The 27,106-nt window shown below is 43.9% G+C and overlaps 2 protein-coding genes and 1 pseudogene across 2 annotated transcripts; 2 read left to right on the plus strand and 1 right to left on the minus strand.

The window, feature by feature from the left end:
• The first annotated feature begins 1,339 nt into the window (after window positions 1–1,339).
• On the plus strand, window positions 1,340–13,171 carry LOC147137947 (uncharacterized). Its single transcript, XM_086049601.1, has 6 exons — window positions 1,340–1,406; window positions 2,374–2,589; window positions 3,451–3,535; window positions 5,148–5,219; window positions 5,485–5,591; window positions 12,879–13,171. Exons 2-6 carry the CDS (start codon window positions 2,465–2,467, stop codon window positions 12,994–12,996), a joined length of 507 nt encoding a protein of 168 aa, XP_085905727.1. The 5' UTR covers window positions 1,340–1,406; window positions 2,374–2,464; the 3' UTR covers window positions 12,997–13,171.
• Window positions 13,006–14,768, plus strand: LOC147137948 (uncharacterized; the record flags this gene model as incomplete). The annotated part of the gene is given in 3 exon segments (XM_086050060.1): window positions 13,006–13,398; window positions 13,504–13,835; window positions 14,759–14,768. Coding segments are annotated over 3 exon segments (735 nt in total), but the record flags the coding sequence as incomplete, so codon positions are not given.
• A 257-nt stretch (window positions 14,769–15,025) lies between these two features.
• On the minus strand, window positions 15,026–15,682 carry LOC147137949 (uncharacterized; annotated as a pseudogene).
• Window positions 15,683–27,106: the final 11,424 nt, after the last annotated feature.

The following is a 27,106-nucleotide window of genomic DNA, read 5'->3' on the forward strand; positions in this document are numbered from 1 at the left end:
TATACCATCCTCTATTCTGTTATAAAGATGTCAATATCATCGTCTACAAACATTAATCTTAACCATATATCACGTTTGACTGGTTCCACTGGTTCAAAATCCACAAGCGCGTCATCTTTTTCCCTTCGACGGCATCCACCATTACTGGCAGACATTACCGACATCCTCCAAGGAGTCACAACACTGTCACGTGCATATTCCGATGCATTTTATTGGCTAGGAGACCAAGAATTGGATTTAAAAAAGAAAATGACGAATATGCTCTCTCAGATTTCAAGGGAGAAACACGCAACAGCACTCCCGGCTTTAGTGGTAGAAACGTGGATATGCGCTTCCGACCTTAATGGGTTAAAGGTAAGTATACATAAGCGCAACGGTGCCTGTCTACAAATATGTGAGAAACGTCTTAAAGAGGAAGTCAACCCAAACATATTTTTTCAACAATATGTTCTATGCAAGCCCATTAGTTGAAACATGGCATTATGATAAAAATTGCATTGGTGTGGAATAAGAGTTAATCCACCCGTTTTAAGCCATCTCTGGGCGCAACCATTTTGTCACTTCAGTCAACAGAAAATTACATCACAACTGCTCAGGGCTCAGGTAACGACCAACCATAGCTGACCTGTTTTCTGAAGCTGAGCCGTGACAACAGCCACTGTTGTTGTATAGGTGGAATTCACTGACAGAGATCATGAGGAAGAGATCCTGGAACAATCTGTCTTTTCCCTAACACAAGAGGTCCGCCCGAATGTGGGGATTAGAATTCCTGTTGTGAGCACATTGGAGGAACCGGGTGAGATCCAGGAAGTCCATGTCGCTATTGTGGAAGTTTCTATGATCCATAGCCATGTCTTATATTTCAGAACGTGGTGAGTAGAATTCCTGGAAAAGTGGAAATGCAAAGCCTCTTAATCCATCCAAAAATACAACCTACTGTGATATCACCCACACTCCCCAGTCTGGGAAAAGGAAGAAGAAAATGAAGGAAAAAGTCCAACGCAAAAAGGTCAATAGGTCTGAGAAGAATAGCTCCTTTTCCACCGCAAGACCCTTTGGAGGAACCTTTAACTTTACCCTGGTAAAGTGGTTCCGCCTTTTGTTTCCACCCGAAGAATTTACCAGGGTAACAAAATATCCCTGGGCCATTAGTGTGGGAGATGGACAGAAAGTTTCAAGAGTGGCTGGTAATACCACCCACAGTCCCCAGTCCGGTAAAAGGGAGAAGAAACACTGGAGAAAGCAAGGTGATATCCAGGAAATCCATGTTGCGATTTTGGAAATGATGATCCATAATAATGTCTTGTGTTTTTGTATGTTGTTGTATAGATGGACATCACTGATCCGAGGAACAGATCCTGGACAGTGTCTTATCCCTAACACATAAGGTCCGCCGCCTGAACGTGGTGAGTAGAATTCCTGGAAGTAGTTCAGTAAGTGTCATTTTGTGACATGCAATACTTCTTAGTACCCCAAAAATATAATATACTGTAACTTTGGAGATACCAAGCACACTCCTCAGTCCAGGAAAATAAAGAGGAAACTGAATGAAAAAATCCAGAGCAGAAAGGTCAACAAGTCTGTAAAGTATGTGAAGAAACTTTCATGGAAGAAGGAAAAGACACCATCTTACAAAGCAACACCATTTCCTGAAAGAATCAACACACATGCAAGTAGAATTAGGGGAAGGGCAAGAGTATGACTTAATAGACATAAAAACATTTAACTTTTGACCTTTTCATGTTTTCAGGGTCGACAAAGATTACTCAAATTTACACCAGAATTTCTTGCCATGGTCAAAATACTCTTCCACAAAGTGATACAGGAAAAATACATCAAGAAGAAAAGAATAATAGAGGTTTTGGATAAAAACACAGCTTTCAAGGAAACTCCTCAGTCCAGGAAAATAAAGAAGACACTGAATGAAAAAATCGAGAGCAGAAAGGTCAACAAGTCTGTAAAGTATGTGAAGAAACTTTCATGGAAGAAGAAAAAGACACCATCTTACAAAGCAACACCAATTCCTGAAAGAATCAACACGCATGCAAGTAGAATTAGGGGAAGGGCAAGAGTATGACTTAATAGACATAAAAGCATTTAACTTTTTACCTTTTCATGTTTTCAGGGTAGACAAAGATTACTCAAATTTACACCAGAATTTCTTGCCATGGTAAAAATACTCTTCCATAAAGAGATACAGGAAGAATACATCAAGAAGAAAAGAATAATAGAATAGAATCCGCATCATGATGAAAAAAAAAAAAAAAAAGCAAAATAAGTGAACGATTTTGATGAACACATGAAAGAATAAAAGTCATTTAGGAATCTCAGAGACTGTATCTTCTTTCATTTTCTTTACATGATTAATTATAGAACTTCCAGGGACTAAGACATATGCCTGAAAAAAACCTACCCCAGTTGTCTAACAGAGGGCAAAGGATTGGAGTAAATGTAAATAAAGGTCATGTTCCAGGAATTGGGCACCGAGCACAAAGTCCACATGCCCCAAAGAGTAGCTCAACTGAGGGGAGCGCGGCTAAGTGCAAACGGGCTGGTAACATCAATTCCCAGGAAGAAATCGTCCAAGCGGTAAGTCCCTCAAAAACATGCCAGAGACATTAGCTGAGGGGAGGAAGGCTAGCAGTGAAGACCAGGTTTGATCAGATTCCAGGAATAAGAATTCCATGCTTTAAGTCCCTCAAACACATACCCCAGAGTGTAGCTCGACTGAGTGTAGCTCGGCTAGTACGGTCACGTTTCAGGAATTGAACTTTTAGCATACTATCCGTATGCCACAGACACATGCAAACGAGTTGAAAACATGAAGTGGATGTTGCTTTTGTCCATCCATGGTAATAAGACATTTGAGGAAAGGTTTGTGTTTTTATTTTCAAATAAGTTTTTTATTTTAAACAAACTAGAACATGATGAAAAATGAACAATACTTTTAAACAAGTGGTTTTTTTTTTAAATAAACTACAACAACATGATAAATGTATGGACACACATAGATGTAAAAAAAAATGTTAAACAGAGTCCGAATCACTATCACTCCCTACCAAACTGCTTTCAGACAATGTTCTTGAGTTAGTTGTTTTTTCAGAGTCAGATGTTTCTAAATTGTATTGGGATGGTTCACCCAGGTCTATCTTTTCACCTTCACCGGGGCCCATCTCCATTTGTGTCACCATACATCTCTATTTGCGTGTCACTAGACATCTCTATTTGCGTGTCACCGGACACCTGCAGCCTGCTTTCAGCAAGATCATCCAAATTGTTTTCATCTCGGTTGGCCCCCTCTTTTTGGCTCTCCACCGGATTGTCCTCCTTTCGTTGCATCTCCTCCCCCTGCTTATGTCTTTCCACCTCTTTCTCCTCTCTGTCAAGAATATGCAATGGATAAAGAGCTATCATTACACAATCTAAAAGATTTACCTCATCTTCTCACAGGCAGAAGGGTAGAGTCCACGAAAGATTGCAGGATCTTCATCCGTATTCTGTGTGCCTGCTCCAGTGTAGCCTCCGGACCAATGATGTAAGATCTTTGAGCCATTTTAGGGTCATGACGCATGCTTTTATTGATGTCCCGTGTTAAGTCAGTGGTGGGACTGCGATCAGCCTATAAGCGAGTAGGTGAACATTATCAACAATGGCAAATGGCACACATATCATTGGATCTCTATACTCATGTTATTAGTGTGGAAATGGCAATATTGGTGAAAGTATCACGCCCATGTCGCTACCGCCGTGCGAATATTGTGACGTGTGGGGGCCCCTGGCAGACTAAATCTCGTCCATGTTTTGGTAAAATAGATGCCCTGGAAGACGCACTTCCTGTGCCCTGACATAACGACCATCACACCCACCTGCAGTCCAACAATGCGGGCCAGGTAGTCCATATTCGTGGGTTGTCTGGAGAGGTCATGATGGCACCCTCAAATTCTCTCTCTGCGCTCTTCATGAACATTAACATGTTTTGAGGTTTGACCAGATTAGCTGTAGAAAAATAGGATCAATTACTCATTGATCTCAGAGTTGAAGTGAAACAATCATTCTAACCTGTTTGTATAGACACACACCTGTCATTTGTCTTTTGGAGTCCATTCTTTGTCAAACAATTGGTCCTCCTAACCTTGTCTTCCACGCAGCCAACTTCTCCAAAATGCACTTGATTGATCTGAATGTCATTCGTGTTTTAGGTAAGTCAGCCACAGCCACAAATCAAACAGGTAGTCTAAAAACATAAAAAATAGTGGTACGATCTTAACTCAAGAAAAGGATGTTCATATTCTCCTTGTAAACACCAGTAATACTCACCTAAGCTGTGTGTGAGGCTGTCTTTAGCCGACGTCTTATGGGCCACTGGCGTGGTGGAAGTGGCAGGAACTGATGAGAGCTGCCGGTTGTCTGAGGTGGGTGAAAGAGGTTGAGCTGTTTGGAAAGGCAGATGGAGTTGGAGGAGCAACATGCAGGTAAGTGGGGGGCAGTGGTAGAGCTGGCTGTTGATTTTGTTGGATGAGGTGGTCTGCAGTGGGGGACAGGTGTAGAGCCGTCTGTTGATGGTGTTGGACGAGGTGGAGAACGTTGAGCAGTCTGTCCAGCCGGAACTGGTCGTGGGGCCTGGGAGAGGTCTCGTAATTGCTCCTTGATGGCCTTTTTCTTTGCGTAGGCCAATGAGCTTGGAAAGAGAATGCCCCTGTAGGAAGAAAATTAAATGATTGAATGAAATTGGAAGAAAGAACACAAACTGTTTCACAAAGTTATTGTGTAAAGTGTGTCATATCGTTTTTATTACGTGTGCAGATGAGGTGCTTATCCAGCATCACATATTCCTTCTGCAATGTGCAGCCCTCCATGGGGCACCTCAACTTCCGACCATACCGAAGTCTTTTTTTGCTAATGACGAGACACCTTGTTTTTGGGTCTTTTAATTTTTAAGGCATGGATAGCTTTCATGTGGCGGGAAAGCGAGGAGTAAATTTTTCCACACTGTGGGCACGGTATCTTTTTCTCAAAAGAGTAAAGCGATAGCAATATTAAATTTCTGGATAGTGAAGGAAAGACGAGAGTTCTTACCTTCACGATGTCAAAGTCATCAGTGAATGGAAAAAGCTGGTGGAAATTGACACTGATTTGTTTATTTACAGGAAGATTACATCTACATCCAGGATAGTGACGGAAAGACGAAAATTCTTACTTTCACGATGTCAACGTCATCAGTGAGTGAAAAAGCAGGAGGAAAGTGACACTAATTTGACACTATATGACAGGGCAGGTGAATTCTCTTTTTATTTGGTGTTTTTAAAGGGTGGGGCTTAATGAGTTTGGGCAAACCCCTAATTGGACATTTCTATTTCCAGGAAGAGTACGTTTACATTCAGGATAGTGGTGTAAAGAAGACGGGTCTTACCTTCATGATGTCAAAGTCATTAGTGATAAAGCAGGTGATAATCAACATTGATTTCCCAATGTGTTTATTTCCAGGAACACCATATGTACGTCCAGAGACATACAAAAGAGAAGACGAAACTTCAAGATGGCAATATATCATTAATTGACAAGACAGGTTCCAGAAAGTTGAATCCCATGGGGTAAGTAGTGCAAAACTTTATGTTAGAATTCCAAGTTAAGTATGTGTGGCTAGGGGTGGGCGATCTGGCAAAAATATCAGCTCACAATTTTTTAAAAATAAAAGCACGATCACGATTTTATCATTTTATCATTGGGTCAAACTTATTTAAATGTTGACAGTTACATGCGGCCTTCACACATATGTTATTCCTACACTTTAAACTTATTATTGTGTGAAGGCAAAGGCCTTCACAAATATGTTATTTCTATAGTTTATTGTGTGAAGGTGAAGGCCTTCACACATGTTATTACTACAGTTTATTATTATTATTCTACTCCACTTTTTTGGCGTGCATCTCCTTCCATATTTTAGGTCTCCCCTGTGCGGCGGTCATCTTGGGCAGGGACATAAGCTAGACTAGGGATACTAACCCCGAGGTCTCCCCAGTGCGGCGGCCATCTTGGGCAGGCACATTAGCTAGAATGGGGACACTCACCCCGAGGTCTCCCCATTGCGGCGGCCATCTTGGGCAGCGACATTAGCTAGACTGGCGATACGCACCCCGAGGTCTCCCCAGTGCGGCGACCATCTTGGGCAGGGAATTAGCTAGACTGGGGATACTCACCCCTAGGTCTCAGAAAGTGCGGCGGCCATCCTGGGCAGGGACATGAGCTAGAATGGGGATAGTCACCCCGAGGTCACCCCAGTGCAGTGACCATCTTGGGCAGGGACATTAGATAGACTGGGGACACTCACCTCGAGGTCTTCCCATGGCGGCGGCCAGCTTGGACAGGGACATTAGCTAGACTGGGGATACTCACCCCAAGATCTCCCCAGTGCAGCGGCCATCTTGGGCAAGGACATAAACTAGACTGGGAATACTCACCCTGAGGTCTCTCCATTGCAGTGGCCATCTTGGGCAGCGACATTAGCTAGAATGGCGATACGCACCCTGAGGTCTCCCCAGTGCGGCGACCAACTTGGGCAGGGAAATTAGCTAGACTGGGATACTCACCCCTAGGTCTCAAAAAGTGCGGCGGACATCTTGGGCAGGGACATTAGCTAGACTGGGGATACTCACCCCGAGGTCTCCCCAGTGCGGCAGGCATCTTGGGGAGGCATATTAGCTAGAATGGGGATACTCACCCCGAGGTCTCCCCAGTGCAGCGGCCATCTTGGGCAGGGACATTAGCTACACCCATGATTCTCGCCCCTCAGCCAGCTCCAGTGCGGCGGCCATCTTGGACAGGGACATTAGCTAGACTGGGGATAGTAACCCCAAGGCCTCCCCTGTGCCGCGGCCATCTTGGGCAGGGACATTAGCTGGATCGTGATGCTCACCTCGAGGTCTCCCCAGTGCGCCGGCCATCTTGGGCAGGGACATTAGATAGACTGGGGATACGCACCCTGAGGTCTCCCCAGTGCAGCGGCCATCTTGGGCAGAAACATTAGCTAGACTGGGGATACTCACCCCGTGGTCTCCGCAGTGCGGCGGCCATCTTGGACATGCGACCTTCTTGGTCAGGGACATTAGCAAGACTGGGGATACTCACCCCGAGGTCTCCGCAGTGCGGCGGCCATCTTGGACAGGCGGCCATTTTGGGCAGGTACATTAGCTAGACTCGGGATACTCACCCCGAGCTCTCCGCAGTGCGGCGGCCATCTTGGACAGGTGGCCATCTTGGTCAGGGACATTAGCAAGACTGGGGATATTCACCCCGAGGTCTCCACAGTGCGGCGGCCATCTTGGGAAGGGACATTAGCTTGACTGGGGATACTCACCCCGAAGTCGCCAAAGTGCGGCGGCCATCTTGGACAGGGACATAAGATAGACTGGGGATACTCACCCTGAGGTCCCCGCAATGCGGCGGCCATCTTGGACAGGGACATTAGCTGGACTGTGGAAACGCACCCCGAGGTCTCCACAGTGCGGCGGCCATCTTGGGCACGTGGCCATCTTGGTCAGGGACATTAGCAAGACTGGGGATACTCACCCCGAGGTCTCCCCAGTGCGGCGGCCATCTTGGTCAGGGACATTAGCAAGACTGGGGATACTCACCCCGAGGTCTCCCCAGTGCGGCGGCCATCTTGGACAGGCGGCCATCTTGGGTAGGTACATTAGCTAGACTGGGGATACTCACCCCGAGCTCTCCGCAGTGCGACGGCCATCTTGGTCAGGGACATTAGCAAGACTGGGGATACTCACCCCGAGGTCTCCACAGTGCAGCGGCCATCTTGGGAAGGGACATTAGCTTCATTCATTCATTATCCATACTGCTTATCCTCACAAGGGTCGCGGGCGTGCTGGAGCCTATCCCAGCTGTCTTCGGGCAGTAGGCGGGGGACACCCTGAATTGGTTGCCAGCCAATCGCAGTTGAGACAGAGACAAACATCCGCACTCACAATCACACATAGGGGCAATTTAGAGTATCCAATCAACTTACCATGCGTGTTTTTGGAATGTGGGAGGAAACCGGAGTGCCCGGAGAAAACCCACGCAGGCACGGGGAGAACATGCAAACTCCACACAGGGAGGCCGGAGCCGGGATCGAACCCACGACCTCTGAACTGTGAGGCGGACGTGCTAACCAGTGCCGCCCGGGACATTAGCTTCACTGGGGATACTCACCCCGAGGTCACCAAAGTGCGGCGGCCATCTTGGGCAGGGACATTAGCTAGACTGGGGATACTCACCCCGAGGTCTCCCCAGCGCGGCAGCCATCTTGGGCAGGGACATTAGCTAGACTGGGGATACTCAGCTAAACTGGGAATACTCACCCCGAGGTCTCCACAGTGCGGCAGCCATCTAGGGCAGGCGGCCATCTTGGGCAGGGACATTGGCTAGACTGGGGATACTAACCCCGAAGTCTCCCCAGTGTGGCGGCCATCTTGGTCAGGGACATTAGCAAGACTGGGGATACTCACCCTGAGGTCTCCCCAGTGCGGCGGCCATCTTGGGAACTGACATTAGCTAGACTGGGTATACTCACCCCGAGGTCTCCCCAGTGCGGCGGCCCTCTTGGTCAGGGACATTAGGTAGACTGGGGATACTCACCCCGAGGTCTCTCCAATGTGGCGGCCTTCTTGGGGGAGGACCCAAAATCAACAGGAAGTGACCCATATTCAACAAGAAGTGAACCCAAACGACCCGGAAATGAACATGAAGTGACCCAAATTACCCGGAAATAGACCCGAAGTGACCCGGAAATGAACCAGAAGTAGCCCAAATGACTCTGAAATTGACTGGAAGTGACCCAAATGACACGGAAATGGACCGGAAGTGACCTAAATGACCCGGAAATTAACTAGAAGTGGTCCAAATGACCATGAATTGGAGCAGAAGGGGTCCAAATGACCTGGAAATGGACCAGAAATGGTCCAATTTACCCGTAAATGGACCGGAAGTGACCCAAATGACCCGGAAATGGACCGGAAGTGACCCAAATGACCCAGAAATTAACAGGAAGTCTATTCTACCCTTCTTAATATTGATGTCCTCCTCATTCCAGGCTATTCTCTAAGATTTGAGGTCATTCAACTTCATCCAACTTCATTCAGTATTGTTTCAATGCATTCCACAGTTTTTCATAGAGGTCATTGAACTTCATTCAGCATCATTCAACTTCATTCAGTATCATTCAAATTTATTCAGTATCATTCAACTTCATTCAGTATCATTCAACTTCATTCCACTTAATTCTACTTCATTTCAATACATTCCTTTCATTAAATTTTCATTCCACGTAATTCAGTATAATCCAACTTAATTCAGTAACATTCAACTTCATTCAGTATCATTCAACTTCATTCAACTAAACCGAGGTCTCCCCAGTGCGGCGGCCATCTTGGGCAGGGACATTAGCTAGACTGGGGATACTAACCCCAAGGTCTCCCCAGTGCGGCGGCCATCTTGGACAGGTGGCCATCTTGGTCAGGGACATTAGCAAGACTGGGGATACTCACCCCGAGGTCGCCAAAGTGCGGCGGCCATCTTGGACAGGGACATTAGATAGACTGGGGATACTCACCCCGAGGTCTCCGCAATGCGGCGGCCATCTTAGACAGGGACATTAGCTGGACTGTGGAAACTCACCCCGAGGTCTCCACAGTGCGGCAGCCATCTAGGGCAGGGACATTAGCTAGACTGGGGATACTCACCCAGAGGTCTCCCCAGTGCGGCGGCCATCTTGGGCAGGGACATTAGCTAGACTGGGGATACTAAACCCGAGGTCTCCCAAGTGTGGCAGCCATCTTGATCAGGGACATTAGCAAGACTGGGGATACTCACCCCGAGGTCTCCCGAGTGTGGTGGCCACCTTGATCAGGGACATTAGCTAGACTGGGGATACTAACCCCGAGGTCTCCCCAGTGCGCCGGCCCTCTTAGTCAGGGACATTAGGTAGACTGGGAATACTCGCCCCGAGGTCTCTCCAATGTGGCGGCCTTCTTGTGGGAGGATCCAAAATCAACAGGAAGTGACCCATATTCAACACAAAGTGAACCCAAACGACCTGGAAATGAACAGGAAGTGACCCAAATCAGCCGGAAATTGACTGGAAGTGACCCAGATGCCCCGGAAATGGACCGGAAGTGACCCAAATTACCCGGAAATAGACCCGAAGTGACCCAAATGACCCGGAAATGAACCAGAAGTAGCCCAAATGACCCGGAAATTGACCAGAAGTGACCTAAATGACCCGGAAATGAACTGGAAGTGGTCCAAATGACCAGGAAATGGACCAGAAGTGGTCCAAATGACCCGGAAATGGACTGAAAGTGACCCAAATTACCCAAAAAATGAACCGTTATTGGTCGAAATGACCAGGAATTGGAGCAGAAGAAATGGACCTGAAACAGTCCAATTTACCCGGAAATGGACCGGAAGTGGCCCAAATGACCCGGAAATGGACCTGAAGTGACCCAAATGACCCGGAAGTGGTTCAAATGACCCGCAAAAGGACCAAAAGGTACCCAAATGACCTGGAAATGGACCGGAAGTGACCCAAATGACCCAAAAAATGAACAGGAAGTCTTTTCTACCCTTCTTAATATTGATGTCCTCCTCATTCTAGGCTATTCTCTATGATTTAAGGTCATTCAACTTCATTCAACTTCATTCAGTATCGTTTCAATGCATTCCACAGTTTTTCATAGAGGTCATTGAACTTCATTCAGCATCATTCAACTTCATTCAGTACCATTCAACTTTATTCGGTATCATTCAACTTCATTCAGTATCATTCAACTTCATTCCACTTAATTCCACTTCATTTCAATACACTCCTTTCATTCAATTTCATTCCACTTAATTCAGCATCATTCAGCTTAATTAAGTATCATTCAACTTCATTCAGTATCATTCAACTTCATTCAACTACATTCAACTTCATTCAGATCAACTTCATCCCACTTATTTCTACTTCATTTCAATTCATTCCTTTTCATACAACTTCATTCAACTACATTCAACTTCATTCCAACACATTCCGTAGTTTTCATTCAGCTTCCTTCGCCTTCACATGCAATTCCTCCAGAAATTGCATTCTCTAGTATTACTATGATATTGCTCCTTTTTTGCCACTCCAAAACTTTGGCATGCCGCTACTTCCATATACTTCATCCGATTCAATCCGTTCAAACTTTAAACTATTCCAAAAATTCATGCCATGGCTGCTCCTTGTGCAGTGCGGTGGCCATCTTGGGCAGGGACATTAGCTAGACTAGAAATACTCACCCTGAGGTCTCCCCAGTGCGGCGGTCACCTTGGGCCTGAAGTTTTGGAACACCCAAAGTTTTCATCCCCAGGTGTCCCGAATAAAGCTTCCATGTTGTTCAAAAATATTGGGACACCCCTATTTCTCATCCCCAGGTGTCCCTAATGAAGCGGTCATGTTGTTCAAAAGTATTGGGACACTCAGAATTTTCATGCCCAGGTGTCCCTAATGAAGCAGCCATTTTGTTCAAAAATATTGGGACACCCAGAATTTTCATCCCCAGGTGTGCCTAATGAAGCGGCCATGTTGTTCAAAAGTATTGGGACACCCCGATTTTTCATCCCCAGGTGTCCCTAATGAATCAGCCATATTGTTCAAAAGTATTGGGACACCCAGAATTCTCTTTCCCAGGTGTCCCTAATGAAGTGGCCATGTTGTTCAAAAGTATTGGAACACCTCAATTTTTCATCCCCAAGTGTCCTTTATGAAGTGGCCATTTTGTTCAAAAATATTGGGACACCCCAATTTCTCAGGTTCCGTCCTTCCCGAAATTCCTTGTTTCCTTCCTTCCTTGCTTCCTAGTGTCCTTTCTTCCTCATTTCTTTGCCTCATCCTTTCCTTCCTATCATTTTGTATACTTACTTTGTTGCTTGTTTTCCTTGCTATCTTGGTTCCTTGCTTCCTCCCTTCCTTTGATTCCATCATTCTTTGTTTTCCTTATTTTTTTCCCTGACTTCCTCCCTTCATTGTTTTCCTTACTTCCTCTTTTCTTGTTTCCCTTCGGATTTTTTTCAAAGGTCATTCAACTTCATTTCAACGCATTCTGAGGTTTCCATACAGCTTCCTTCGCCTTCACACGCAATTTCTCCAGGAATTCCATTCTCTAGTTGTGTAAAGGCAAAGTATTTCTTAAAACTTCACCATCAGATTTTAAATTGTTGATGTGTTCTCAAGTTAGAGTGGACCAGACCTTGGATTTTGATTTTGTCATTTTTAGGAAATCCTGTCATATTCCTACAGACAAGATCCCTTTATGCCAATACATATTGCAAAGCTACAATGACCTGCAAGCCAGTGTTTTCCAGTTTGAAAACTATGGCCACATCTAATGTTATATTTTGTTTTTATACAAGTGCATGTGACTGTAAAGTGCCTGTTCCATGCAGTTTTAAGTGTCAAAGGTTACTGTACAGGTTTTGAGTTAATTTTTTTCCAAGAACACAACTACATTTACAACAAAAGTCCTTTAAGTGGATGTGTGGAAGCACTTTACGCAAAAACTGCAATGTGTTTTTACAGTGGATGCTGATGTATGGATAGGATTACGTAGTTAAGTTATCCATATTCTTTTCTGCATTTTATATTCTTGAGTTTTATACATCTTGTATTTCATTTACCTTGTAAAGCCTTCTGTGAACAAGTGTCATGAATAAGGACTTGTGCTAAATCACTTAAAACGATGCTTTTAGTTTGTCCAATGTTTTTGTGATGTCCCTATCAAATTAAATCAAATGTACCATTAATGTCTGACATCTTGTAACATGAAAAATTACCAATATAAGATACCAATATAGTTATTCTTTTTGCGCAGAACTCCAGTGGCTGACGAACCCTTCGGTTGCAGAGAAGACCAGCTGACGCCCCAATTCCCTCTCTTGTTGCTGCTCTACCTGTTGTCTCTTCCTTTCTTCTATCCTTCGCCTACCTGATTATAGACGATACCAAAAAACGGCAGGAGATCTCAGGCTGCAAAGTTGCAATGGGACCGGCGTGTTAAAAACAGCCACTCCCAGGCAGCTGTTGTCGGCTCTGACAATTTCTGCGCCACTGCTGCACGTTTTGATGCAAACAATTACTCTCGCCCAGAGGGGCAACTTGATGAAAAAACTCGCCCAGAGTGGCAAGATGATGAAAAAACTCGCCCAGAGTGGCAACATGATGAAAAAACCCGCCCTGAGTGGCTATATGATGTAAACGAACGCCCTGCAGGGCAATATGATACAGGAAACATCCGTTCCATGAGGACGCATCCACATGAAGCTATGAAGGGCCAGAGTGCTTCGCTGGTGACTGATGACCCTGTGGAGCCAATGGCTCCTGTGCAACTTTCGGTAACGTATGTGTTGTCATCTCACACTCAAGAGCATCCAAGATATGGCGATTCCAGAAACAGGTAGTGTGTGGCTAATTCTATTACATTTCTGGCATTCCTGCAGGAGTTAAATCACCTGACCAGCTCCCATCTGGATGTTGTTCTCAACCATGGCAATTAACTGTATGCATGTACTGTGGCTGCGTTGAAAGCAGAAGGACGCTTTGCGGACGATTATTTGACAACTGATGAACTTCCAGAAATTGTGGGTGGTTTTAGAAAGCAGCATGTATTAATAAAGTGCCAATCAGTGTGTGGGATGTTTACTTCCTTCCATGGTGATATGCTATTTCTAAACCTTCGTGACAGACTTCAGTGTTTGACATCAGAGGTAAATTTTGCCCTTCTGATCATGCGTTTAATGTGCATTGCTGTTTTCCGAGACCAGCAAGGAAGGTACGGCTTTTTTGATCCCCACTCCAGAGGATGCGATGGCCTTTCTGCTCCCAATGGCACAGCTGTCATGTTGCTTTTCACGTGTTTGGGTGACTTGATAGATAGGTTGATTCAGTCTTCCACAAATCTGGGCAGCAATTGTGATGAGCCATACAAGTTGATACCTGTTCGTTTTCAACCTGTTGATGTTCCTGCTGTTGGCCATGAGATGGCGCCACGGACAGAGCTTCCTACCGTGACGACGAGCATCGAAGAAGGTAACTCAAGCAAAGAAGCTGCTTAGATCTTTGAATGTTCCGAGGCGAGCGAGTTGACGCCACGTGCTACTGAACAGCGACATGCCAAAAATTGAGAAATCGAGAAGAAAGTTATTAAGACGGATGAAAACGCAAGAAAATATGAATGCTAAAAATGAAGTGAGAACTACAAAACAGGAATTTAAGCGAATACGTAAGAACAGAAAAAACAAGGAAAAATATTGTCAAAATGAAGAGTTTAGACAAAATAAGAGGTCTTATACCAAGAGTCGCTATCAAAAAGATGTGAATTTCCGCCGAAACCTAAGTTGTTGACAGCAAGTCGCTACCACACTAATAATGACCTGTTAAAGGAAAGGCAGTGATTATATGATACGCAGCGCTACCAGACTGACAATGAGTTGAATCCTTAGCTGCACGAGTGACTGGACCCTACACTCTTCCATAAGTGGGTCAAAAATGACCCATATTAGAATCAATGTGTTTTTATGCCATTTTTTGTCATTTTGGTTAAGGATAATGACTTGTATAGTATTTAGTATTATATTTAGGACCACACAAGAATGATTTCATGTTTGAAATATCTTGATTTTTTTACCTTTTAAACATTTTTGATGTTGCGACCTGCGTTTCTAAATCTACTACTCAACTGATGTTTTCCCCCAGATTCTTCTGAACTTCTTCCCCTGGTTCTCTCCCCGTGTAAACTATACCATCTATTGCATAGGGGATGCGCGCATCACAAACCCAGAGGATCTTTAGGCCGTACTTGGCAGGCTTGCTTGGCAAGTACTGTAGAAACTTGCACCAAACCATGAATAGCACAAGCTGGTCATCCACATTGACACAATCACTGGGGATGAATCGCTTTTTCCAGTTGACCAGGAATAGGTCCCATACATTGAGGAAGGCTGCCATATGGTCTGTTTCCAGTCAGAAGACTCTGGTCCTCTGATCATCCAAGCGCAAGGTATGGTGAACGTCTGCAAATCTTCCAAGAGACATAAAGGCAATGGACATGGGAATATGCAGAGAACTCCCAAATAGCTCACGGACTGATACATCCCAGTTCTTCTCACTTCCCGCAAGCAGGGTCAATCCATTGAAGGTCATGAATTCATCTTTCTTCCATTTTTTCCAAGGTCATTTTTCCATTATTTTCCTCTAGCTGTTGCTAATCTACATCCGTCCAAGTTTGTGCACTTCACCACCACTTGTATTATATCATCAGTGATAAAGAACTCCCATGCATCTTTTGGTGAGGCAGTGCTGCTAAACCCTTGTGCAGGCTCTGACTGACTTCTGAGGGTGTTGTGGCTCTGTGGTCTGCACTGGGTGGAAGGTAACTCGCTCTAGTAAGAGCCCTTCCGACTCATACTGTTGGACATGATTTGGACACTTTATTCTTCAGAGGACACAAGAGAAATTTTCTGGATCAGATTGGTTCTGTTCAGTTGTATTTCCACTTCCACCTGGACAATAGTCTGGATCCTCATCATCAGAAATTTCAGACTCAAGAGTCCAAACCCGTTACTGGCCTCCATCATCCAGCATCTGTAAGACAATTTCAGCTCTGTACCTAGCAGCCATGACACATTGGATAAGGAAAGATAAAAGTAATGTGTCCAATAGATCAATATGTGGTTATATTAATAGATACTCACACACACAATCACACACTGCATATATTAATGTTGGCTAACTCTAGTGTTAGCTAGTTATGATACATCAGCACCACATGCTTTCTCAGCTCGCCAGAAAATGTTTTTATATATACACTAGTTATAAAGTAGGCTAATATTTTGATAAACAATCATAACATACTCTTTCATACAACAATCATGAATGACACGCACACACACAAACGTTAACACAATGCATATACTAATGTTAGAGATCTTAGTTAGCTCGTTAGTGTTATCTAGTTATAAAGTAGGGTCATTTTGATAAATAATAACAATCATGAAAGAAACACACAATATTATATGAAGATAATACTTTCACATCTCAGCTCTTGCTGTGTGAAACAATCCTCCTGAAGGGTGAAACTTTTGATATAGTCTATGTGGTTCACAGTTAATTTATTTCTGACAGCCAAAGTTGATAAAAATCAATGGTTCCCATTGGATTCCATAGAAAATGCATGCGGGTCATTTTTGACCCACTTATGGAAGCTTGGGGTAGTAATACAAAAACTGTAATTTCTTAAAGTGTATAAAAGGTAAGTTCAAAATGTGAATGGCATTATATCAAAAACATATTTTTCGAGGAATACCTGGAACATGAAATCCTAACAATTTTTCATTACAAAGATATTTAAAGAAAACAACCTCACTGGGTCATTTTTGACCCACTTATGCATCTAAGGGTTAAGACGAGAAAGCGGTCGTACACTACCTTATCGTGAGGATGTTGGTTTTAGTAGGAGACAACGATCCTACATTACACAATGCTATCGTGAGGATATTAGTTTTAGTAGGAGACAACGATCCTACATCACCCGACACTATTGTGAAGATGTTCATCTTCGCTAGAGACAGCGCAAATATGTCACACACCGTTATGAAAATGATACATTCCGATCAAAATGGAAGGAAAACGTGAGACGGACAATGAAAGAAAAATATGATTTGTTTAAGAAGACTAATTAAATGTGCATTGCAATGAAAATACCTGAAAAATACAAAGAAATTTACCGACTATGTAGAGAGAGAAATGACTGTGAAATCATGAAAGCTGTTGAGTTATTCAAAGCACAAGTCAAGCAGGGACTGACATTTGTCTGCACTGTTTGCCACGGAGCATTATTTCCGAACCAAGTACGCCCTTTGCGGCATCGCTTTTTTAAGAAAAACGAGCAGATTGTAGCAAGTTGCATCACAGGAAAGTTTGTTCATGTTTGTAGTCGTGAAAGTAAGCCAACATTCACAATACCAGAGGAAAGAAAAAGAGAGTGGATATGTCACACGTGCTATGAACATCTCAAAGATGGTAAAATGCCAGGACTCGCTGTGGCTAACAATCTCCAACTTGCAGATATTCCCACTGAATTGTGTGGTCTAAACATTCTGGAAAGACACCTTATTTCAAAATGCATTTCGTTTGCAAAAATTGTCCCTCTTCCAAAGGGTCAACAACGAGCCATTCGAGGAAATGTTGTGTGCGTGCCATTTGAAGTAGAGGAAATGCCTTGCCGAGACTGAGAAGTAAGGCTCAAGTGTTTATATTGAAGCTAAAGAGACGGCTTTGCTACAAAGGTCTTCAGGTATTTCAAACTGTCACTTGGTCAAATCTTGTGAGTGCTCTGACTAAATTGAAACAAATTCATCCGCAGTACAGAGACATAACTATTCGCCACAACACTGACCTTTGTGACCCAACACTCACCGATGATGAGAGCAGCTCTGATGAAGACGAAATGAATGGAAGTGACTATAATGGACCCATTGATACCCTTTTAAATTGCATTTTAGATATCAAGTCATGGATGGCAGATAATTTCCTACAGCTCAATCAGGACAAGACTGAGGTTTTAGTTATCGGTCCCGAAGGTCAGAGAGAGAAGCTTTTACCAAAACTACACATTTTTAATCCCTCACACTGTGTGAAGAACCTTGGCGTCATTTTTGACTCTGAGCTCAGTTTTATTCCCCATATTAAAAATGTAACCAAGATTGGTTTTTATCACCTTAAGAATATCGCCAGAGTCCGCCCGTTTCTCTCTCAGGCTAACACGGAAGTGCTGATGCATGCCTTTATTTCCTGTCGTTTAGATTACTGTAATGCCCTGCTCTCTGGCCTCCCGAAAAAGAGCATTTCACCACTGCAACTACTGCAGAATTCAGCCGCTCGGGTGCTGACGAGAACCAGAGGGCGGGAGCACATTACGCCAGTTTTGAAATTGCTGCATTGGCTCCCTGTGTGTTTCAGGATCGATTTTAAAGTACTTTTATTAGTTTATAAATGTGTTAATGGTCTTGGGCCATCTTATTTATCTGATTTGCTTTTATCATACCAGCCCTCGCGGATCCTGAGGTCCTCTGGCGCGGGCCTTTTATTTATTCCAAGGGTGAGGACCAAACTGCATGGCGAGGCTGCATTCAGCCGTTTTGGTCCTCACCTTTGGAATAGCCTGCCAGAGGATGTCAGGTCTGCAGAGACTGTTGATATTTTTAAGAGGAAGCTCAAGACACACCTTTTTAGTTTGGCTTTCAACAACTTTTAAATAATTTATCTTTTCTTTTGATTGAAGATAATTCTATGTTTTGCTTTGAATGTTTTAAAGCACTTTGAGTTGCATTTTTATGTATGAAAAGTGCTATATAAATAAAATGTGATTGATTGATTGATTGATTGATTGATTGATTGATTGATAATGAGGAAGATCTGATGGAGATAAACAGATTTGAAAGTGATGCGCTTTGTGCAAAAAACAGTGACTCGCAAAGTGGTGATCGTGGTAAACGACAGCAACAACAACATGCTGAAAATGTGGAAGAAGGTATCGAACCAAACGGTGGCATCATACGTGAATCATGTCTCCAACCAAATGACGTATCAGAGGAAATTATGAGTTTTACTGAGGGGATTTACTCTGTTGCTCCCGCTGAGAGAAATAACCCAGTAAGCTTTTTCAAGACCCCCAAACTCGAGGCTATGGCTTTTCCGGTCCAGTTTCCAACTGGGAAAAACACCCTTGATGAAAAGAGACAAATCAAACTCACACCAAGCAAATATTTAAAAACACGTCTGTGTTGTGTGGATGAACGTTTTGCCAGAGAGACCACCTACTTGTTCTTTGTTTGTGACAAAAATCTACCAGGCGACATCAAGCATGAGAATAGAGCTGCGCAAAGGTAAACCTTTTTACCAGAGATGGCGAAGAATTAACAATGCAGGAAAAACGTGAAGTTGAGAAACTGGTGCGCAGCAAAGACGCAGTCCGCTTCATGACGCCGTTGAGAGGCACGCTTGCCTATTGGGAGAGAACCACCAAAGATCTTTATGCGATGATCCGACAGCTGGGCACACCCACATTCTTTTGCATATTTTCTGTTGCAGAAATGCGTTGGGAAGAGGTCATCACTGCCATTAAAGCACAACAAGGCGAGCAAGTGAATATCGCTAACCTCGACTGGGCCACCAAGTGTGAGATCCTACGCAGCAATCCTGTGACAACAATGCGCATGTTTGACATATGTGTGGAAGCTTTGTTCAGAGATCTGATCCTGTCTCCAGCACAACCAATTGGTAAAGTTGATGACTACTTCTACCGATTGGAGTTCCAGCACAGAGGAAGTCCTCACATTCACTGCCTGGTATGGGTCGAAGGTGCCCCTGTATTTGAGAAGACCTCAGATCAAGACATTTGTGATTTTGTGTCTCTGTACATCTTGGCTGAGCTGCCTGACCCGGAAAACGAACCCGAACTGTACAAAAAGGTCACAGAAGTTCAGACGCACAGGAAAAGTCACTCCAAAACGTGTGTCAAGACACTTGGTGCAAACTGCCGTTTTGTTTTTCCCAAACAACCGTGCGAAACGACGACGATCATTCGACCTGAAGTCTGTGATGAAGAAAATCAAGATCATCACAAGGAGAAGCAGGCACTGTCAAACGCCAAGCTTGTTCGTGTGCAGCGTTTGCTGAATAAACCTGAGACAGCATGCCTCACCTTGCCCCAGCTACTGGCTAAATGTGAGCTCACCGCTGACGAGTACATGGAGTGTTTGCACATGACCGCCTCAAAGAGCTCTGTTGTGCTCAGCGAGATCCGAAAGACTGCTGGGTCAACAACTACAACCGCCATCTGCTTCTTGCCTGGGATGCCAATATGGACATTCAGTACATTCTGAATGCTTATTCGTGCATCGCGTACATCTGCAGCTACATTAGCAAAGCCGAACACGGACTCAGCCTATACCTGAAATCGGTTATCGAAAACTCACTCGATGAAAATGTCAACGAGAGCGATGAAATGAAACATGTCATGCAAGCGTACTCAAAGAAACAAGAGGTGAGTGCTCAAGAATGTGTTGCACGTGCATGTGGCTTGCATATGAAACAGTCCTTCCGAGGCGTGGTATTTGTCCAAACGAGTGACAATGCGCTGAAGATGAGTTATCCGCTCTCACATCTTGAGGGCAAAACGCAGGAGTCTGTTGAAATGTGGATGACTGGCTTGCCGGACAAATATAAAAGCAGACCTCAAACGGAAGAATTTGAAGCAATGTGAATGGCCGACTTTGCGTCAACATGCAGAATTGTCTATGGCAAACAAGCAAAAGGTAAGAATGTTTTTCCTCTATTGAACGACATTGTCCTGAAAAGAACAGGAAAACCTGCGGTCATCAAATGTAAATTCTCTCAGCATAAAAATCCAGAGGAATTTTATTGTGCTTTGCTCAAGCTGTACCTGCCTTATCGGTCCGACTGCCAGTTGAAATCTCCACGCTTCTCGACCTACCAGTTGTTTCATGATCATGCCTATGTACAGTTGCCGGCTGAGGAATAACCAGAGCCTGTTTGTGAAATTTTCAACAGGAACAAAGGGAGGTATGAGAAACACAGCAAAGAGATTGACGATGCCATTCAGGAAGTGGAGGATAGTGAACTCGTCATCAACAAACGGTGGCACCTGGCTCCAAAGAATGAATTGCAAAGACTTGAATGCAATGAAGGCGGCATGGTGGTCGACTGGTTAGCACGTCCACCTCACAGTTCAGAGGTCGTGGGTTCGATCCCGGCCCCGGCCTCCCTGTGTGGAGTTTGCATGTTCCCCCCGTGCCTCCCCAGTTGACAGCTCCGCCCCTCTCTTCACCCGAGTGTCCAAAACATGCGGCCGCAAGTCCGATGATACGACTACAAAGTCGATCATCAAACTGCGGCCTAGGGTATCCTGGTGCCAAGTGCACATATGGACACCCTTATGCTTGAACATGGTGTTCGTTAGAAGTCCAGTAACCGAACACCGCTCGGGTTCAGATCGGGGGGGCCTCCCAATCACACCTCTCCAGGTCTCACTGTCATTGCCCACGTGAACATTGAAGTCCCCCAGCAGAACGATAGAGTCCTCCAAGGACTCCAAAAAGGGTGGGTACTCTGCGCTGCCGTTTGGTGCATAAGCACAAACAACAGTCAGGACCCGTCCCCCCACCCTCAGGCGGAGGGAGGCTACCCTCTCGTCCACCGGGGTAAACCCCAATGTACAGGCGCCAAGCCGGGGGGCAATAAGTATGCCCACACCTGCTCGACGCCTCTTACCCTGGGCAACTCCAGAGTGGAAGAGTGTCCAACCCCTCTCGAGAGGACTGGGACCAGAACCCAAGCTGTGCGTGGTGGTGAGCCCGACTATATCTAATCGGAACCTCTCAGCCTCACACACCAGCTCAGGCTCCTTCCCTGCCAGAGAGGTGACATTCCATGTCCCAAGAGCTAGTTTTTGCTGCCGGGGATCGGACCGCCAAGGTCCCCGTCTTCCGCCGCCGCCCAGCTCACACGGCACCCGACCCCTTTGGCCCCTCCCACCAGTGGTGAGCCCATGGGAAGGGGGACCCACGTGTCCTTTTCGGGCTGAGCCCGGCCGGGCCGCATGGGTGCAGGCCCGGCCATCAGGCGCTCGCCATCGAGCCCCACCCCCAGGCCTGGCTCCAGAAGGGGGCCCCGGTGACCCGCGTCCGGGCGAGGGAAAACGTGGTCCGTTAATTTTATTCATCATAAGGGGTCATTTTGAGCCGTGCTTAGTCTGGTCCCTCACCTAGGACCTGTTTGCCATGGGTGACCCTACCAGGGGCATAAAGCCCCAGACAACGTAGCTCCTAGGATCATTGGGGCGCGCAAACCCCTCCACCACGATAAGGTGACGGCTCACGGGGGGGCATTCAAAATAAAAGCCCCCTGAAATATGCATATTTCACTGTCATCAGACCTGATTTTAAAAATTAATTAAAAATGATCCTTTCGCTATCGTCATACCAGACCAGGTCTAGAGGACACTAGGCTACTCCAGCTCTCCACCAAACAGGTCCCATCCAAATCTGATGTGGCATTTCAAAATAAAAGTCCCCTGAAATATGCAAATTTCACTGTCACCAGACCTGATTTTAAAACGTCATTAAAAATTATTCTTTAGCTATCATGATACCAGACCAGTTTTGGAGGACACTAGACCACCCCAGCTGTCACCAAAACAAGTCCCATCCAAATCTGATGTGGCACTTCAAAATAAAAGCTCCTTGAAATATGCACATTTCACTGTCATCAGGCGTGATTTTAAAGAAATTATTAAAAATGATCATTAAGCTATCATGATACCAAACCAGCTCTGTATGACACTAGACCACCAAACTGTCACCAAAACAAGTCCCATCCAAATCTGATGTGGAATTTCAAAATAAAAGCTCGTTGAAATATGCACATTTCACTGTCATCAGGCCTGATTTTAAAAAAATCAATAAAAATGATCCATGAGCTATCATGATACCAGTTCAGTTCTGTATGACACTAGACCACCCCGGCTGTCACCAAAACAGGTCCCATCCAAATCTGATGTGGCATTTCAAAATAAAAGCCCCCTTAAATATTCATATTTCACTGTCATCAGGCCTGATTTAAAAAATTAATTAAAAATGATCCTTTAGCTATCGTGATACCAGACCAGTTCCGGAGGACACGGGACCACCCCAGCTGTCCAGCAAACAGGTCCCATCCAAATCTGATGTGGCATTTCAAAATAAAAGCCCCCTGAAATTTGCATATTTTACTGTCATCAGGCCTGATTTTAAAAATTAATTAAAAATGATACTTTAGCTATCGGGTCCGCTGATGGTGTAGTGGTACACACGCCTGAGTTGTGTGCGGGCAGCGTGGGATCGATTCCCGCTCAGTGACAGTGTCTATGTGTGCCCTGCGACTGGCTGGCGACCAGTTCGGGGTGTAATCTGCCTTCGCCCATTGACGGCTGGGATAGGCTCCAGCAACTCCCCGCGACCCTATATAGGATAAGCGGTTTAGAAGATGACATGACATGACTTTAGCTATCGTCATACCAGACCAGGTCTAGAGGACACTAAGCTACCCCAACCCTCCACCAAACAGGTCCCATCCAAATTTGATGTGGCATTAAAAAAAAAAGTCCCCTGAAAGATGCACATTTCACTGTCACCAGACCTGATTTTAAAACTTCATTAAAAATTATCCTTTAGCTATCATGATACCAGACCAGTTCTCAAGGACACTAGACGACCCCGGCTATCACCAAAACAAGTCCCAACCAAATCTGATGTGGCATTTCAAAATAAAAGTCCCCTGAAATATGCATATTTCACTGTCATCAAACCTGATTTTAAATAAATCATTAAAAATGATCCTTTAGCTATCGTGATACCAGACCAGTTCTGGAGGACACTAGACCACCCCAGCTGTCCACCAAGGAAAGGCCTATCCAAATCTGATGTGGCATTTCAAAATAAAAGTCGCCTGAAATATGCATAATTAACTGTTACCAGGCGTGAAATATCCTGGTAAAAATGATCATTTAGCTATCATGATACCAGACCAGCTCCATATGACACTAGACCACCCGGGCTGTCACCAAAACAAGTCCCATCCAAATCTGATGTGGCATATCAAAATAAAAGCCCCTTGAAATATGCACATTTCACTGTCATCAGGCCTGATTGTAAAAAATCATTAAAAATGATCCATTAGCTATCATGATACCAGACCAGTTACCAAAACAAGTCCCATCCAAATCTGATGTGGCATTTCAAAATAAAAGTCGCCTGAAATATGCACATTTCACTGTCATCAGGCCTGCTTTCAAAACTTCATTAAAAAATATCATTTAGCTATCGTGATACCAGACTAGTTCTGGAGGACACTGGACCACCACTGCTGTCCACCAAACAGGTCCCATCCAAATCTGATGTGGCATTTCAAAATAAAGGTTGCCTGAAATATGCACATTTCCCCGTCATAAAGGCGTGATTTTAAAACTTCAGTAAAAAATATCCTTTAGCTATCGTGATACCAGACCAGTTCTGGAGAACACTAGACCACCCCAGATGTCCACCAAGAAAGTCCCATATAAATCTGATGTGGAATTTCAAAATAAAAGTCCCCTGAAATATGCACATTTCACCAAAATTTTATTTTATGAGAAATTACATGACAGCAGAGCATTTTTTTCAAAATCCAATATTTCTTTGCTTTTAGACGAGAAAATAATGTTTGCGGTTATTCACAATGTGTATTTAAGAAATACTACTGTTTATTCTTAATATTAAAAAGCAATTGTTCAATCTGTAATTATATTGTCTTTTTTATTGTTTAATAAAACCTTTGTCTCAGTTGTCCAGGATTAACCTGAAAAAAAAAAACCTCCATCAAGTTAGAAAGTTGGGGCAGGAGGCCCTGGGACAACCAAGGACACTTGTGTATCCCGGGCAGCCTGGGAACATCTTTAGATCCTCCAGAAGAATTGGGAGAATAGGCTGGGGAGACGAAAGTTTGGGCTTCCCTGCAGCCTCTCTAACCTGACACCGGCTAAACGGTAGGTGATGGATGGATGGATGGATGGAAGTTAGAAAGTTGCTCCTCAAATAAAGTTGTTGATTCACAAACTGCTCTGTAAAGAAAAATATTTAGAGCCTTGGAGCTTAATCTTGGACTACTTATTTATAATATTGCTTGTGATCGGTATTGCATAGTGTCAAAGAGTAATTTTCTCTATACCAGTGAAAGTGAAGAGTAAATGGTATAAAGTCAGTGTGTCAAACACATTGAGTTCACGGGCCGCATTAATCCCACATTGAACCGACTAGAATATTTGTGGCCACATAAACTAGAAATAAGAATTTATTAAAATAAACCAATATTAATATTATATTTTTTATATACATATGAATTTATGCAACTTAAAGAGAAAATCAACCCAAACATATTTTTTTTATATAGATTTTTCAAGAATATGTTCCCAGCAGGCCCACTAGATGAAACCCGGCATACTGATTAATATTGTGTTTGTGGAATATGAGTTAAACAGCATAATCCACCCCTTTTTAGCCATCTCAGGCGGGGGGCATTTTAAACAATACAATTTTATTTATATAGCGCATTTCATAACAGCTAGAGCTGTAACAAAGCACTTGACATACAAACAACAAAATAGCCATAATACAACAAAATTGAATCAATAAATGAACATAAAACACTATATAAAATAGACACTTGAAAAGAGCCAAAAATTAAAGATCGAATCAAAAGCCAGAGAATAGAAATGTGTCTTCAACCGGGTTTTAAAAATGGACAGAGCGGGGGCTTGCCTAACAACCAATGTGAGGTCATTCCAAAGGGAAGGACCAGCAGCCGAAAAGGCTCGATCCCCTCTGAGGCTCCGCTTGGTCCTCGGCACCTTGAGCAGCGCCTGGTCCGCAGATCTAAGGCTGGGGGAAGGTGCATAGGAGTCGAGGAGCTCAGAGAGACAAATAGGAGAATCTTAAATCGAACCCTAAAATGCACTGGGAGCCAGTGAAGGGAGGCCAGAAATTGAGTTATGTGCTCGATCTTCCGAGGTCCAGTTAGTTGACGGGCAGCAGCATTTTGGACCAAATGGAAACGTTTGAGAAAGGACTGGCTGACTCCAAAACTTCTGTCGACTGAAAATGTCATCACAACTGCTCAGGGCTCAGATAACGACGAATTACGGCTCAGCTTCATAACACAGGTCAGCTGTGAAAAAGGGTTGGATTTTTCTGCTTAACTCAAATTCCACAAACGCAATATTAATCAGAATGCCTTGTTTCAACAAGTGGGCTTGCATATAACATATTCTTGAAAAAAGTATGTTTGGGATGACTTAAAATATCCCAATGGATGCAAACATGTGTCCTACTATATGAAACTATGACTACTACTACAACTACTACTACTATGACAAATAATATTAACAGTAATAATAATAGTAATAACAAAAACAATAAAAATAAATAATATTTTTTAATGATTTTTTTAACAAACACATTGTGTAGTCTCTACAAACTGGCGGACATTAGTGCAATTATGCAGTCCTGCACCTGAGCTCATATCATGCAATACCCAACATTCCCCACTACTGTAATACCATGCAATACTCAACATTCCCCACTACTGTTAGTCTAGTTTTATTTTTAGTCTGGTATCACGATAGCTAAAGGATATTTTTTTATGAAGTTTTAAAATCACGCCTGATGACAGTGAAATGTGCATATTTCAGGCGACTTTTATTTTGGAATGCCACATCAGATTTGGATGGGACCTGTTTGGTGGAGAGCTGGGGTGGTCTAGTGTCCTCTAGACCTGGTCTGGTATCACAATAGGTAAAGGATCATTTTAATGAAGTTTTAAAATCAGGCCTGATGACAGTGAAATATGCATATTTCATGGGACTTTTATTTTGAAATACCACATCAGATTTGGATGGGACCTGTTTAGTGGACATCTGGGTAGGTCTAATGTCCTCCAGAACTGGTCTGGTATCACGATAGCTAAAGGATATTTTTAATGAAGTTTTAAAATCAGGCCTGATGACAGTGAAATGTGCATATTTCACGCGACTTTTATTTTGAAATGCCACATCAGATTTGGGTGGGACTTGTTTTGGTTACAGCTGAAGGATCATTTTTAATAAATTTTTAAAATTAGGTCTGATGACAGTGTAATGTGCATACTTCAGGCAACTTTTATTTTGAAATGCCACATCAAATTTGGATAGGACCTGTTTGGTGGACATCTGGGGTGGTTTAGTGTCCTCCAGAACTGGTTTAGTATCACAATAGCCAAAGGATATTTTTTAATGAAGTTTTGAAAGCAGGCCTGATGACACTGCATATTTCATATATATTTCAGGCGATCTTTATTTTGAAATGCCACATCAGATTTGGATGGGACTTGTTTTGATGACAGCTGGGGTGGTCTAGTGTCATACAGAGCTGGTCTGGGATTATGATAGCTAAAGGATCATTTTTAATAATTTCT

The sequence above is a fragment of the Filicampus tigris genome, chromosome 13 (genome assembly GCF_054856515.1).
Source record: "Filicampus tigris isolate MCC_2025a chromosome 13, RoL_Ftig_1.0, whole genome shotgun sequence".
NCBI lineage: Eukaryota > Metazoa > Chordata > Actinopteri > Syngnathiformes > Syngnathidae > Filicampus > Filicampus tigris.